Genomic DNA, 15464 nt, shown 5'->3' with positions numbered 1-15464 from the left:
GAGAAGATCAGTTATTACTTCTGTTGAGTGTTTGCCTGACTTGACTCAAACAGTGGAAAATGCATCCAAGCTCGTGGAGATTGTCAACGTGATTCCCATGCTCTAAAAGCACAGTTTCCTCAAGTTTAAAAAGGGGGGTTCAGGGAACCTTTGACACAAGACGCAGCTTGGACCCCGGCCGGTAGCCCTCTGGCTCTGGATATATTGTTCTGAAGGTCAGGTTAATGCGTGGACCTCGATCGTGGTACTCTTTAGCCACTTGATGCTGATGGAGACAAAAGAGGTTGAACAAAAATAAGATATTGACACTAACAATAGTCTCAATGATCTACTTTTACATCAGGTAAACAGGAACATATATTGCTACTAAAGGACAGTGGAACCACTTTTTGAGACCCAAACTATGACAATGCAAAACAGGAGCTTTTAACATTAGCCTATCTAATTCTAGACACAAACATGACAAGTGCAGCACAGTGTGAGATGTCATTGTTGATGTTTGCGTGCTATAGTTATTATATAGACATCTTTCTCAAAAGGTTTAACATTTAACAAGTAGAGCCGGACAACGGTATGTGTGTTATTTTTGCTGATATGACAACTTTATATTTTAACTCAACTCAACCTTTATTTCTAAACCACGTGGTCAGCAGTTGCTGTACATAATTAAAAAATGGGCACCAAGTTACCCCCGTCAGAAATAAATGAATTAAAAATAATAAAATGACAACAGGCAATAAGAGAGACAAAAGACAAAATAAAATAAAGTGTAAAAAGTGGTAGTAAATAATTTAATTTGATTTAATTTAATTTACATAGGACCAAATCACAACAACGCCGCCTCAGGTGAAACACGGTAAGAGCTAACCTTACCAACCCCTACAGCAAGCACGCAGGCAACAGTGGTAAGGAAAAACTCCCTCTGATGATACTGAGGAAGAAACCTCAAGCAGACCAGACTCAAAGGGGTGACCCTCTGCTTGGACTATGCTACCAAAAGACTACAAATAAGGTAAAATTTCTCAGCATTAAGCAACTGGAAAAACAGAAGGAATACTAAAGTAAAACAGAGATGCAATCCTTCATTTAGGAAATACCAGAGAAAAGAAATAGGTTTTTAAAGAGGCTTTAAAAGTGTCTAGTGACAGGAAAGATCTAATATTGAAAGGGAGACTATTCCAGAGCCTAGGGGCAGTTGCTACAAAGGCTCAATCACCTCTCATCTTTAATCTGGTTTTAGGCACCTCTAGCAACAGTTGGTCAGAAGACCTCAAGGCTCTGGTTGGGGTGCAAGGAAAAAGAAGCTCTGAAAGATACACTGGGACCTGACAGCTATGCAGATAGATAAACTCTTCCACAAGTGACAGGTGTGTAGTCTTTTAATTGACGTATCCTTCACTTACAGACAGAGCGAAACTGGGAACAGAAACGAATAAACAGTATTAAAACTGTGCTACCATGTTTGTACATCAATCTCAAAGCAAAAAATATCGCTAGCAATACAACAAACAAAATAAATGTAATTCTTCAAAGTTTGAAAATAATGTCCAATATTCTCTCCAAATATCACAACAAACATAAATACTCACAAGCAATGCTTTCTGTAAGGCAAGATGGAAGGATAGATGTAGATCTCATCAGAAAATAAATGTGCTGTCAGCCATTTTCTACATCTGGACTTTCTTTAGCTCTCTTACAAAAACGGTGCTGAAACACAATACAATTGACTCCTTAGCCTCCTGCTGGAGGGAGGGAAAACTACACCAACGCACCTCCTGTTGGTGGGAGGGAAACTACACCAGCACACCTCCTGCTGGTGGGAGGGAAAACTACACCAGCACACTCCCCGCTTGACGTCCACAGGATGTCACTTCTAGGTATGAGGACTAATGTCTTCCCTGTCAGAGTTGTGCAGCAGTAAGACAGTCTCAGTAACTGGCCTCAGGAAGGTTTGGCAGGTACCATCAGAGGCAATCTTTATCTCAACCTTCCGTACCTTCCCATCTCGACTAGGGAAGGTGTTGATCACGACCCCCATGGGCCAGTGGCTCCTTTTAGCCTGATCGTCCTTCAGCAGTACAAGATCTCCCTTTTGTAGGTTTGGCCTCTCTGAATGCCATTTTCTCCGACCCTGCAATGTTGGCAAGTATTAAGTTCTCCAGCGAGTCCAGAACACGTTAGAGAGATGCTGCACCTGTCTCCATTGACGTCCGTATAAGTCTGACTTGTCGAAGCATCCAGGTGGTGCAGATGGCGATCTAGTTTTCTGGGTGAGGAGGGTTGCAGGAGTAAGAACGTATGGACAGGCAGGATCAGTTGAGACTGGAATAAGCGGTCGGGAGTTTACAATGGCGGTTACCTCGCCTAGAAGAGTAATGAGAACTTCATGAGTAAGCACATGAACTTGTTGGGAAAGTGTAGGAACACGGACCCACAACAGGGGGCGCAAATGAACGGACAATGGAGGAAGTCAAATATCAACACTTTACTGTTGTGAAACACGCACAACAAACACAACCAATTACAATATCAGACAATAAGCCGAATCACAACGGTGTCATGTGGGCAGGCTTGAAGATAGGAGACGTCTGTCCAAGCAGAACCGGAACCACACGATTTCCTCCGCCACCGAACCCCGGGAATACTGGAGCCGCCAAGTCCCGAACTCCCAGGTGGCCACTGCCTCCGCTTGTCGGATCCGGTACTGCTGGCGAGGAACAGAAACAGTCAGATGTGGGTGGGTCTGCACCCAGCAACACGTATGGTGGAAACACCACCTCCACCTCTCGTCAGGAAAAACACTGTAGTGCAGGAATGTGAGTACTTATCCAAAATACAGTCTCCTGCTGTTCTTCTCTCTTTCTGTGTAAAGGCAAAAAGTATTTAATGGTCAAAAGATAATCCGTTAGGCTGGATACGTTACCTCCTTGGTAGAGCGATATCTCGGCAAAGAGGTGGAGACGTCGTCCTGCTGATATACCACTGCGGATCAGAAGATTGGTAACAGCTGTCGTAGGTGACAGCTGTCACCCCGGCTGCTCCTGTGAGACGGCAGCGCCCTCTGGTGCCTGGAGCCAGCACTCCAGGCAGGGTGCCCTCTGGTGGTGGTGGGCCAGCAGTACCTCCTCTTCAGCGGCCCACACAACAGGACCCCCCCTTCAATGGGCGCCTCCTGGCGCCCGACCAGGCTTGTCCGGGTGGCGGCGGTAGAAATCGGCCAGGAGGGCCGGGTCCAGGATGAAGCTCCTCTTCACCCAGGAGCGTTCTTCGGGGCCGTACCCCTCCCAGTCCACCAAATACTGGAAGCCCTGGCCCATCCTTCGAACACCCAAAAGCCGGCGCACAGTCCAAGCCGGCTCGCCATCGATGATCCGGGCAGGAGGTGGTGCCGGACCCGGAGTACAGAGGGGTGAGGTGTGATGTGGCTTGATCCGGGACACGTGAAAACGGGATGGATCCGCACATGAGGCCGGAAGCTGAAGCCTCACTGCGGCTGGACTGAGGACCTTGAGGATTTTAAACGGACCGATATACCGGTCCTGCAATTTAGGGAGTCCACTTGGAGGGGAATGTCCTTAGTAGACACCACACTTCCTGCCCTGGCCGATACGTAGGGCCGGGGTCCGCCGACGGTCTGCATGGGCCTTCGTCCTCATCCGGAGCCCTCAGCAAGGCAGAACGGGCGGCACGCCACACCTGACGGCACTTCCATAGGTGGGCCTGGACCGAGGGCACACCGACCTCTCCCTCACCACCGGAAACAGAGGCTGTTGGTACCCCAGACACACCTCGAAAGGGGAGAGGCCGGTGGCTGACGACACCTGGCTGTTATGGGCATACTCGATCCAGGCCAGATGGGTACTCCAGGCCGCCGGGTGCGCGGCTGTCATGCAACGCAGGGCCTGCTCCACCTCCTGATTGGCCCGTTCTGCTTGCCCGTTGGTCTGGGGATGATACCCAGATGAGAGACTCACCGTGGCCCCCAGTTCCCGGCAGAAGCTCCTCCAGACTTGTGAGGAGAACTGGGGACCGCGATCGGAGACGATGTCTGTGGGAATCCCATGCAGCCGGACGACGTGGTGGACCAGGAGGTCCGCTGTCTCCTGGGCCGTCGGGAGCATCGGGAGGGCCACGAAGTGGGCCGCCTTGGAGAATCGGTCCACTATCGTGAGGATGGTGGTGTTGCCCTGGGACGGCGGGAGGCCCATGACAAAATCCAGGCCGATGTGGGACCAGGGGCGATGGGGCACGGGCAGCGGCTGGAGCAGTCCCGAAGCCCTGCGATGATCAGCCTTGCCCCTGGCGCAGGTGGTGCAGGCCTGGATATAATCCCGGACGTCGGCCTCTAGGGACGCCCACCAGAAGCGCTGCCGGACAACTGCCACGGTTCTTCGCACCCCTGGATGACAGGAGAGCTTAGAGCCGTGACAGAAGTCCAGGACTGCAGCCCTAGCTTCTGGTGGGACGTAGAGTCGGTTCTTCCGCCCAGTTCCGGGGTCCGGGCTTCGTGCCAGGGCCTGCCGGACGGTTCTCTCTACGTCCCAGGTGAGGGTGGCCACGATAGTGGACTCCGGGATGATGGGTTCCGGTGGATCCGACAACTCCGCCTTGACTTCTTCTTCATGTACCCGGGACAAGGCATCCGATCTCTGGTTTTTGGTCCCGGGATGGTAGGTAATCCGGAAGTCAAAACGGCTGAAGAACAGTGACCAGCGGGCTTGCCTGGGGTTCAGCCGCTTGGCGGTCCTGATATACTCCAGGTTCCGGTGGTCAGTGAAAACCGTGAATGGCACAGACGTTCCCTCCAACAGATGTCTCCACTCTTCAAGAGCCTCTTTCACCGCAAGGAGTTCTCGATTGCCGACGTCATAGTTCCGTTCGACCGGGGTCAACCTGCGGGAAAGGTAGGCACACGGGTGAAGGACCTTATCGGTCTTCCCGCTCTGGGAAAGCACAGCTCCTATCCCTGAGTCCGAGGCGTCCACTTCAACCACTAACTGGCGACTAGGATCGGGCTGCACCAGAACGGGTGCAGACGAGAAGCGCCGTTTCAACTCCTTGAATGCGGCATCGCAACGATCCGACCAGGTGAAGGGGACTTTTGGGGAGGTCAGGGCTGTCAGGGGGCTAACTACCTGACTGTAGCCCTTAATGAACCTCCTGTAGAAATTAGCAAAGCCGAGGAACTGTTGCAGTTTCCTTCGGCTGGTGGGTTGGGGCCAGTCTCTCACCGCCGCAACCTTGGCCGGATCAGGAGCGACGGAGTTAGGTGAGATGATAAACCCCAGGAAGGACAAAGAAGGGCGGTGGAACTCGCACTTCTCGCCCTTCACAAACAGCTGGTTCTCCAACAACCGCTGCAGGACCTGACGAACATGCCGGACATGGGTCTCAGGATCCGGAGAAAAGATGAGTATGTCGTCCAGATACACGAAGACGAATCGGTGCAGGAAATCCCGCAAGACATCATTAACCAATGCTTGGAACGTCGCGGGGGCGTTTGTAAGACCGAACGGCATGACCAGGTACTCAAAGTGACCTAACGGGGTGTTAAATGCCGTCTTCCACTCGTCTCCCTTCCGGATCCGAACCAGGTGATACGCATTCCTAAGATCGAGCTTGGTGAACATTTGGGCTCCATGCAGGGGCGTGAACACTGAATCCAACAAGGGCAAGGGGTATCGGTTACGAACCGTGATCTCGTTCAGCCCCCTGTAATCAATGCATGGACGTAGTCCGCCATCCTTTTTTCCCCACAAAAAAGAAACCTGCACCCATCGGGGAGGTGGAATTCCGGATCAACCCGGCAGCCAAAGAGTCCCGGATGTAGGTCTCCATTGATTCGCGCTCAGGTCGTGAGAGGTTGTACAGCCTGCTGGACGGGAACTCAACGCCTGGAACCAAATCAATGGCACAATCGTACGGACGGTGGGGGGAAGGGTGAGCGCCAGATCCTTACTGAACACATCCACCAGGTCATGGTACTCCACCGGCACCGTCCCTAGATTGGGCGGGACTCTGACCTCCTCCTTAGCCTGGGAACCGGGAGGAACCGAGGAACCTAAACATACCTGATGGCAGGTCTCGCTCCACTGAACCACTACCCTGGACGGCCAATCGATCCGGGGATTGTGTTTCAACATCCAGGGGAACCCTAGAATCACACGGGAGGTGGCAGGAGTCACAAAAAAACTCGATCTCCTCCCGGTGATTTCCTGACACCACCAGAGTTACTGGTGGTGTCTTATGTGTGATTGGAGGGAGTAGGGAGCCATCTAGTGCCCGTACCTGCACAGGCGAGGTAAGCGCCACCAGAGGGAGCCCTATCTCCCTGGCCCATCTGCTGTCTAACAGATTCCCTTCAGAGCCCGTGTCCACCAGTGCTGGGGCCTTCAGGGTTAAATCCTCATAAAGGATTGTAACTGGGAGTTGTGTGGCAATATGGGTGTGTCCCACGTGAATGTCTCGGCCCACCCCTAGCCCAGTCTCTAGGGGCGGGCGTTGGTGTTTAACCGCTCGGGGCAGTCTCTTACCTGATGCTCTATCGAGCCACAAACGAAACACGCTCCGCGGGCTAGCCTCCTCTGTCTATCTGGTGCCCTAAATGTGGCCCTGCTCGTGTCCATAGCTTCGTCAGCAGGGGGAGCTGTAACCACACGGAGCGTAGGGGCCATGGAGCGTGGGGAGGGCGGAACGCGGTCGGAACCGGAAGGGAGAGGGACGGCGCGTGCCCGGCCACGCCCTTCGTCTCGTTCCCGACGGCGTTCTTCTAACCGATTGTCTAATCGAATAACGAGATCGATAAGCCCATCTAAATCCCGCGGTTCGTCCTTAGCCACCAGGTGCTCCTTTAGGACCAACGACAGTCCGTTTACGAAGGCGGCGCGGAGGGCAGTGCTATTCCAGCCGGACCTCGCAGCCGCGATGCGGAAGTCGACTGCATAGGCAGCTGCGCTCCGGCGCCCCTGTCTCATTGACAGCAGCACGGCTGAAGCGGTCTCTCCTCTATTTGGGCGATCGAACACTGTTATGAACTCCCTCACAAACCCATCATATGTCTGAAGGAGCCGTGAATTTTGCTCCCAGAGCGCTGTAGCCCAAACGCGTGCCTCACCGCGAAGCAGGTTTATTACATAAGCTATCTTGCTAGCATCAGTCGCGTACATAACAGGACGTTGTGCGAAGACGAGCGAACACTGCATAAGGAAGTCCGCGCACGTCTCCACACAACCTCCGTACGGCTCCGGAGGGCTTATGTATGCTTCCGGGGAAGGTGGGAGGGGTCGTTGAACGACCTGTGGAACGTCACTGTTACGCACAGGGTCGACAGGAGGGAGAGCCGCAGCGGCGCCCTGAGGGCGTGCTTCCACCTGCGCGGCGAGAGCCTCCACCCTGCGGTTAAGGAGGACGTTCTGCTCGGTCATTAAATCCAACCAAGCCGTGAAAGCGGTGAGGATTCGCTGCAACTCACCGATCATTCCTCCTGCGGACGCCTGTGCGCCCTGTTCTTCCATTGGCCGTTCAACAGCCGGTTGACGCCCCTCGGGATCCATGACGTTGGCCGAGATATCCTGTTGGGAAAGTGTAGGAACACGGACCCACAACAGGGGGCGCAAATGAACGGACAATGGAGGAAGTCAAATATCAACACTTTACTGTTGTGAAACACGCACAACAAACACAACCAATTACAATATCAGACAATAAGCCGAATCACAACGGTGTCATGTGGGCAGGCTCGAAGATAGGAGACGTCTGTCCAAGCAGAACCGGAACCACACGATTTCCTCCGCCACCGAACCCCGGGAATACTGGAGCCGCCAAGTCCCGAACTCCCAGGTGGCCACTGCCTCCGCTTGTCGGATCCGGTACTGCTGGCAAGGAACAGAAACAGTCAGATGTGGGTGCATCTGCACCCAGCAACACGTATGGTGGAAACACCACCTCCACCTCTCGTCAGGAAAAACACTGTAGTGCAGGAATGTGAGTACTTATCCAAAATACAGTCTCCTGCTGTTCTTCTCTCTTTCTGTGTAAAGGCAAAAAGTATTTAATGGTCAAAAGATAATCCGTTAGGCTGGATACGTTACCTCCTTGGTAGAGCGATATCTCTGCAAAGAGGTGGAGACGTCGTCCTGCTGTTATACCGCTGCGGATCAGAAGATTGGTAACAGCTGTCGTAGGTGACAGCTGTCACCCCGGCTGCTCCTGTGAGACGGCAGCGCCCTCTGGTGCCTGGAGCCCGCACTCCAGGCAGGGTGCCCTCTGGTGGTGGTGGGCCAGCAGTACCTCCTCTTCAGTGGCCCACACAACAGAACTGGGTTGGTGGTTAACATTGAGTCGAGTATGCGCTTCATGGTCCCAATCATGCACTCTCAACTTCCTCCCATGTAAGAGGCATGAGGTGGGTTAAAGATCCATGTGCATTCGTTCTTATTTAAGAAATCTTGTATTTCCTGGTTATTGCATTGGTTGGAAGTTATCCCAATCTCCTTGCATGCACCCAGGAAGTTTGTTCCATGATCGGATCTCAGTTGATTTACCGGTCCACAAATGGAGATGAACCGTCGTAAGGCATTGATGAAACTGGATGACTCCATTGACTCGATTCCCTCAATATGAATGGCTCTGGTACTCAAGCACGTAAAAATGACGGCCCAACATTTACTGTTGGCTAGGCCTCCACGTGTGCGACGAGAACTGATAGTCCAGGGTCCAAAGACGTCGACACCTACATAAGTGAAAGGTGGGCAGACTGTTACGCGGTCCTTTGGTAGGTCGGACATCTTTTGGGTTTCTGTATTCGATCTCAATTTGCGACATGTGACAACGGTGAATGACAGAGCTGATATAATGCTTACCGCCGACAATCCACAGGCCAGCTGTTCTAACAGCTCCCTCTGTGAAATGGCGTCCCTGGTGCTGTACTTGTTGGTGGTAATGTCTCACCAGGAGTGTAGTCAAATGACACTTCCCTGGGATGATGAAGGGATGTGCTTCATCATTTTGCAAGTCTGCTTGTGAAAGATGACCTCCCACTCTAAGGCAGTCTGAGTCATCTTTGAAAGGTGACAGGTTTCTGAGGGGACTTTGTTTGGGTATCTCTTTTTGGGCTTCAATGCATGCAAATACTTCAGGATAAGCCTCATGTTGAAGACAGCTTAGGACAACAGTCTTTGCCTTTGCATAGTCCTCTCGGGTGACGTTCGCGCTAATATGCCAACCTTGGCACCCACTTTCAGAGTCATGTCCTTTGAAACATCTGACAATATGGACAAGCGTTGCTATAGCTCTTAGCAGTGATCTCCATGTAGAGAATGACTCGAAACGACTTGGATCCAGGAAAGAATCTGTAAGGCGAGTAGCAAGGGCTGTTACCATAGGATGAATCTCTGGGTCTGATTCAGGATCAACTAGCCCGAACGATTCAGTCTCATTTGTGTTTGATCGAAGCATGAATTCTGGTCCTTCGAGCCACATGCTTGACACCAAAGCGTTTGCTGCGATGGATCTTGAAGCTACATCTGCTGGGATTAGATCTGTTGGCATAAAGTTCCAATGGGCAGGTGAGGATGATTTACGAATCCTTTGAACTCAATTACACACATAGACATAGAATCTTCTTGATTCATTTTGTATATATCCGAGTACTACCTTGCTGTCTGTGAAGAACTTTGTACAGTGGAATGGAATATCAATCTCTTCTGAAATCAAGTCTGCAATCTCGACTGCGAGAACAGCTGCACACATTTCCAGCCTTGGGATTGTTATCTCTTGTTGTGGTGCAAGTTTAGCTTTGCCAAACACATATCCAAGTTCACTCTTGCCCTCGGCGTCAGTAACCTTCACGTAAGCCATGGCAGCAATTGCTTCTGTGGAGGCAGAATATCGCAGAATATCCAGAGCTCCCTCTTTGCTGCATCACAGAATGATATGGATATATACATTCTTGGGATTTTTACCTCTTCGAGATGCTTCAGGGATTCTTTCCATGTGCTCCACTCTTCGAGCATCCTTTCTGGAAGTGGATCATCCCATTCACCTGAGCCAGTTGAGAGTTCTCTTAGAAGCGCCCTGCCTCTGATACTGACTGGGGCTGCAAAGCCGAGAGGATCATACAAACTACTGATGATGGAAAGTACTCCTCTATGAGTGTAGGGCTTCTCGGTAGTGGATACCTGAAAGGTGAACTCGTCGGTCACAATATCCCAGCTTATTCCAAGACTCCTTTGCATTGGTGGACTATTTGCTCCAAGGTCAAGATCATTCAGACCCTTTGCAAGATCCTCCTTGGGAAACGCTTTCATCACTGTGATGTCATTTGAGGCGATCTTATGCAGCCTCAGACTGGATGAGATTAAGGTTTCTTGAGCCCTATGAACGACAGAGACAGCCTCTGTACTTGAGGGAAAGGAGATTAGCCAATCATCAACATAGAAATGACATTTCACAAGATGTTTTGTTGTATTATCTCCTGTTTCTCGGTCGTCTGATGCCCTCCGGAGTCCATAGGTCGCTACTGCCGGCGATCGGCTGTTGCCGAAGACGTGTACTGTGATTCGGTATTCCATGATTGGTAGCTCCATGTCATTGTTCTGGTGCCACAAAAAAACGCAAAAAGTTCCTATGGTCCTCTCTGACCTTGAAGCAATGGAACATTTGTCTAATGTTGGCAGTAACAGCTACCCTTTCTTGGCAGAGTCGCATCAGTACACCTAGCAAACTGCTGTTAAGATTCGGGCCTGTAAGAAGAACATCATTGAGGGACACTCCTTTATGACGTGCACTAGAGTCAAAGACTATCCTTATTTGGTCCGGCTTGCGGGGGTGGTAAACTCCAAAAAAGGGAAGGTACCAACACTCTTCTTGTTCTGTGAAGGGTGGTGCAATTTCCGCATGGCCATTGTCGAAAAGAGTTTGCATAAATTCCTGGAAGTGACCTTTCATGTGAGGACGTTTTTTCAGCATATGACGTTCTGAGGTTAGCCGCTAAATGGCTTGCTGCTTGTTGTTGGGAAGCCATGGCCTTGGTGAACGAAAAGGCAGCGGGGCAACCCAAGTATTTGTATTGTCCTGATAGACTTCCTTATTCATTATCTGCAGGAAGGTTGCTTCCTCTTGTGAGTAACCAGGTCTTTCATCCAAACTTGTTTGCTGGAACACAGTTTCCCCAATCGAAGTGCTCATGTTGTGGCTTTGCTGGATGCATTCCTTTATTTGAATAAAATTGTTGCATGGGAGGAAGTGACTGGGGCGACCATTGTCCAAAATAGTGGTCTTGAAAACACTTGCCTGTGCAGGTCTGTGAGCTCCGCCTAAGCACACATTTCCAATAATCACCCATCCGAGAGCTAGCTTTTGTGCAAAGGGTGCATTTGGAGGCCCATTGCGTTGGTCAAGGACCTTGTGTGCTTGAATAACATCTCTCCCAATGAGAAACAGAATATCTGCGTCAGGGTCAACATCTGGAATGTCTGGAGCAATGTCTCGGAGGTGGGAATGATTACATGCGGCTTCAGGACTAGGAATTTCATTGTGATTGTCAGGTAGCATGTCACATTCAATGAGTGTTTGGAGTTCTAGACGTGACTTGTTGTCAATGGATTCCACAATGAAGTTGTATGCTCTCCTCCCGGTAGCTACTTCAACACCAGCACAGGTTTTCATCTTGTATGGGTAAGAGCTTTTAGTTATGCCAAATGTATCAAAAACTGAGGATCTGGCAAGAGACTTGTTGCTTTGATCATCCAATATGGTGTAAGCTTTGAGCTTCTTCTCAGGTGAGCCACGTGGATAAACAAACATAGGACAGATCTTGGCGCACGAGTGACTTTCAACTTCACTCCCACAGACTTGCGTACATGTTGAGGTGGCCGTGGGTATTGCTACGTTGGCCTCCCCGTCGTTATCGGTAGCAGGCTCTGTGGTAGCTGCCCAAGGTGCTGGACCTGGATGAAGAGCGGTGATGTGAGAGTTGGAGTTACACTCTCCGCAAGAAGTCTCAGCCTTACATAGTTTTGCCTGTTGAGTGGTGGAGGCGCAACACCTAAAGCATATTAGGTTTTTCTTTAGATAAACCTTGTGCTCCTCTAATGGCATTTCCCTGAAAGCTCTGCATTTTTTGAGGGCATGAGGTTTCTTATGGATAGGACATTCCGTATTTGGGTCTTGGATGTTTGCCCCAGGAGTTGGTTTTGGCTCAGAGCTGACCACTTCAGTTCTAATGACTGGGAGTGGTTCCTTCTTACTTTGCTTGTCTTGAAATCTCATCTTAGAGGGAATGTGTGGGGGCTGCACACAATGCTTAAAGCTAGGATCATTGCACATCTTGGATTCCCTGCTGATGAAGGCGACAAATACTGAAAATGGTGGGAACGACACTGAATGTTCCTCTTTGTATTTGGACCCATAGGCCATCCACCTTTCTTGCAGGCTGAATGGTAACTTCTCTACAACTGGATGAATACTGCGTGATGTGTCAAGATACAGTAAGCCTGAAACATAGCCTTCATCCTTAACGGCATCTATCTCCAGGAGAAGGTCCTCAAGTTCTCTCAGGAGATGTGGATCTTTGTTTGAGATTCTTGGAAAATGCTCAAGTCTGTCTAGTAGCACCTTTTCCAGGGCCTCAGGGGAGCCGTAACACTCGTCAAGTCTTCCCCATACTTTGGCCAGTCCTTCACTTGGTTTGTCAAGATACACTGCTCTGTCGTTTTGCATATCTAACAGACTCTGACCCAAGCCATTTGATTAACAAGTCAAGTATTTCGCTAGGGGACAAATTCAAATCGCATATAGCATTGTTAAATGAAGACTTCCATCCCCAATAGTCACCTGGGTTGTCATTAAACTTACTGAGGCCACCACTAAGCAGTTCATGTCGTGCAAGAAACCTAGCAATGTCACTTATGTTAGAATCAATCAATCAATCAATTTTTTTTTTATATAGCGCCAAATCACAACAAACAGTTGCCCCAAGGCGCTTTATAATGTAAGGCAAGGCCATCCAATAATTATGTAAAACCCCAACGGTCAAAACGACCCCCTGTGAGCAAGCACTTGGCTACAGTGGGAAGGAAAAACTCCCTTTTAACAGGAAGAAACCTCCAGCAGAACCAGGCTCAGGGAGGGGCAGTCTTCTGCTGGGACTGGTTGGGGTTGAGGGAGAGAACCAGGAAAAAGACATGCTGTGGAGGGGAGCAGAGATCGATCACTAATGATTAAATGCAGAGTGGTGCATAGAGAGCAAAAAGAGAAAGAAACAGTGCATCATGGGAACCCCCCAGTAGTCTACGTCTATAGCAGCATAACTAAGGGATGGTTCAGGGTCACCTGATCCAGCCCTAACTATAAGCTTTAGCAAAAAGGAACGTTTTAAGCCTAATCTTAAAAGTAGAGAGGGTGTCTGTCTCCCTGATCTGAATTGGGAGCTGGTTCCACAGGAGAGGATCCTGAAAGCTGAAGGCTCTGCCTCCCACTCTACTCTTACAAACCCTAGGAACTACAAGTAAGCCTGCAGTCTGAGAGCGAAGCGCTCTATTGGGGTGATATGGTACTACGAGGTCCCTAAGATAAGATGGGACCTGATTATTCAAAACCTTATAAGTAAAAAGAAGAATTTTAAATTCTATTCTAGAATTAACAGGAAGCCAATGAAGAGAGGCCAATATGGGTGAGATATGCTCTCTCCTTCTAGTCCCGTTATTACTCTAACTGCAGCATTTGAATTAACTGAAGGCTTTTTAGGGAACTTTTAGGACAACCTGATAATAATGAATTACAATAGTCCAGCCTAGAGGAAATAAATGCATGAATTAGTTTTTCAGCATCACTCAGACAAGACCTTTCTAATTTTAGAGATATTGCGTAAATGCAAAAAAGCAGTCCTACATATTTGTTTAATATGCACTTTGAATGACATATCCTGATCAAAAATGACTCCAAGATTTCTCACAGTATTAATAGAGGTCAGGGTAATGCCATCCAGAGTAAGGATCTGGTTAGACACCATGTTTCTAAGATTTGTGGGGCCAAGTACAATAACTTCAGTTTTATCTGAGTTTAAAAGCAGGAAATTAGAGGTCATCCATGTCTTTATGTCTGTAAGACAATCCTGCAGTTTAGCTAATTGGTGTGTGTCCTCTGGCTTCATGGATAGATAAAGCTGGGTATCATCTGCGTAACAATGAAAATTTAAGCAATACCGTCTAATAATACTGCCTAAGGGAAGCATGTATAAAGTGAATAAAATTGGTCCTAGCACAGAACCTTGTGGAACTCCATAATTAACTTTAGTCTGTGAAGAAGATTCCCCATTTACATGAACAAATTGTAATCTATTAGACAAATATGATTCAAACCACCCCAGCGCAGTGCCTTTAATACCTATGGCATGCTCTAATCTCTGTAATAAAATTTTATGGTCAACAGTATCAAAAGCAGCACTGAGGTCTAACAGAACAAGCACAGAGATGAGTCCACTGTCCGAGGCCATAAGAAGATCATTTGTAACCTTCACTAATGCTGTTTCTGTACTATGATGAATTCTAAAACCTGACTGAAACTCTTCAAATAGACCATTCCTCTGCAGATGATCAGTTAGCTGTTCTACAAATACCCTTTCAAGAATTTTTGAGAGAAAAGGAAGGTTGGAGATTGGCCTATAATTAGCTAAGATAGCTGGGTCAAGTGATGGCTTTTTAAGTAATGGTTTAATTACTGCCACATTAAAAGCCTGTGGTACATAGCCAACTAACAAAGATAGATTGATCATATTTAAGATCGAAGCATTAAATAATGGTAGGGCTTCCTTGAGCAGCCTGGTAGGAATGGGGTCTAATAGACATGTTGATGGTTTGGATGAAGTAACTAATGAAAATAACTCAGACAGAACAATCGGAGAGAAAGAGTCTAACCAAATACCGGCATCACTGAAAGCAGCCAAAGATAACGATACGTCTTTGGGATGGTTATGAGTAATTTTTTCTCTAATAGTTAAAATTTTGTTAGCAAAGAAAGTCATGAAGTCATTACTAGTTAAAGTTAATGGAATACTCAGCTCAAGAGAGCTCTGACTCTGTCAGCCTGGCTACAGTGCTGAAAAGAAACTTGGGGTTGTTCTTATTTTCTTCAATTAGTGATGAGTAGAAAGATGTCCTAGCTTTACGGAGGGCTTTTTTTTATAGAGCAACAGACTCTTTTTCCAGGCTAAGTGAAGATCTTCTAAATTAGTGAGACGCCATTTCCTCTCCAACTTACGGGTTATCTGCTTTAAGCTACGAGTTTGTGAGTTATACCACGGAGTCAGGCACTTCTGATTTAAAGCTCTCTTTTTCAGAGGAGCTACAGCATCCAAAGTTGTCTTCAATGAGGATGTAAAACTACTGACGAGATACTCTATCTCACTTACAGAGTTTAGGTAGCTACTCTGCACTGTGTTGGTATATGGCATTAGAGAACATAAA

General features: G+C 48.7%; 1 protein-coding gene across 3 annotated transcripts in view; it reads right to left on the bottom strand.

Moving 5' to 3' along the window:
- alkbh3 (alkB homolog 3, alpha-ketoglutarate dependent dioxygenase) overlaps window positions 1-15464 on the bottom strand; it is a 62470-nt gene that overhangs the window by 871 nt on the left and 46135 nt on the right. For 2 of the 3 annotated variants that reach the window (XM_034175811.1, XM_034175812.1), the window contains one exon: window positions 144-265. In XM_034175811.1, the coding sequence (XP_034031702.1) occupies window positions 144-265 (122 nt within the window). Of the gene's footprint in view, window positions 1-138; window positions 266-15464 lie in introns of all 3 variants that reach the window. The other variant, XM_034175813.1, reaches the window with a different exon arrangement.

Source organism: Thalassophryne amazonica, chromosome 8, assembly GCF_902500255.1.
Source record: "Thalassophryne amazonica chromosome 8, fThaAma1.1, whole genome shotgun sequence".
Classification (NCBI taxonomy): Eukaryota; Metazoa; Chordata; class Actinopteri; order Batrachoidiformes; family Batrachoididae; genus Thalassophryne; species Thalassophryne amazonica.
This window is presented reverse-complemented; position numbering and strand designations above follow the sequence as displayed.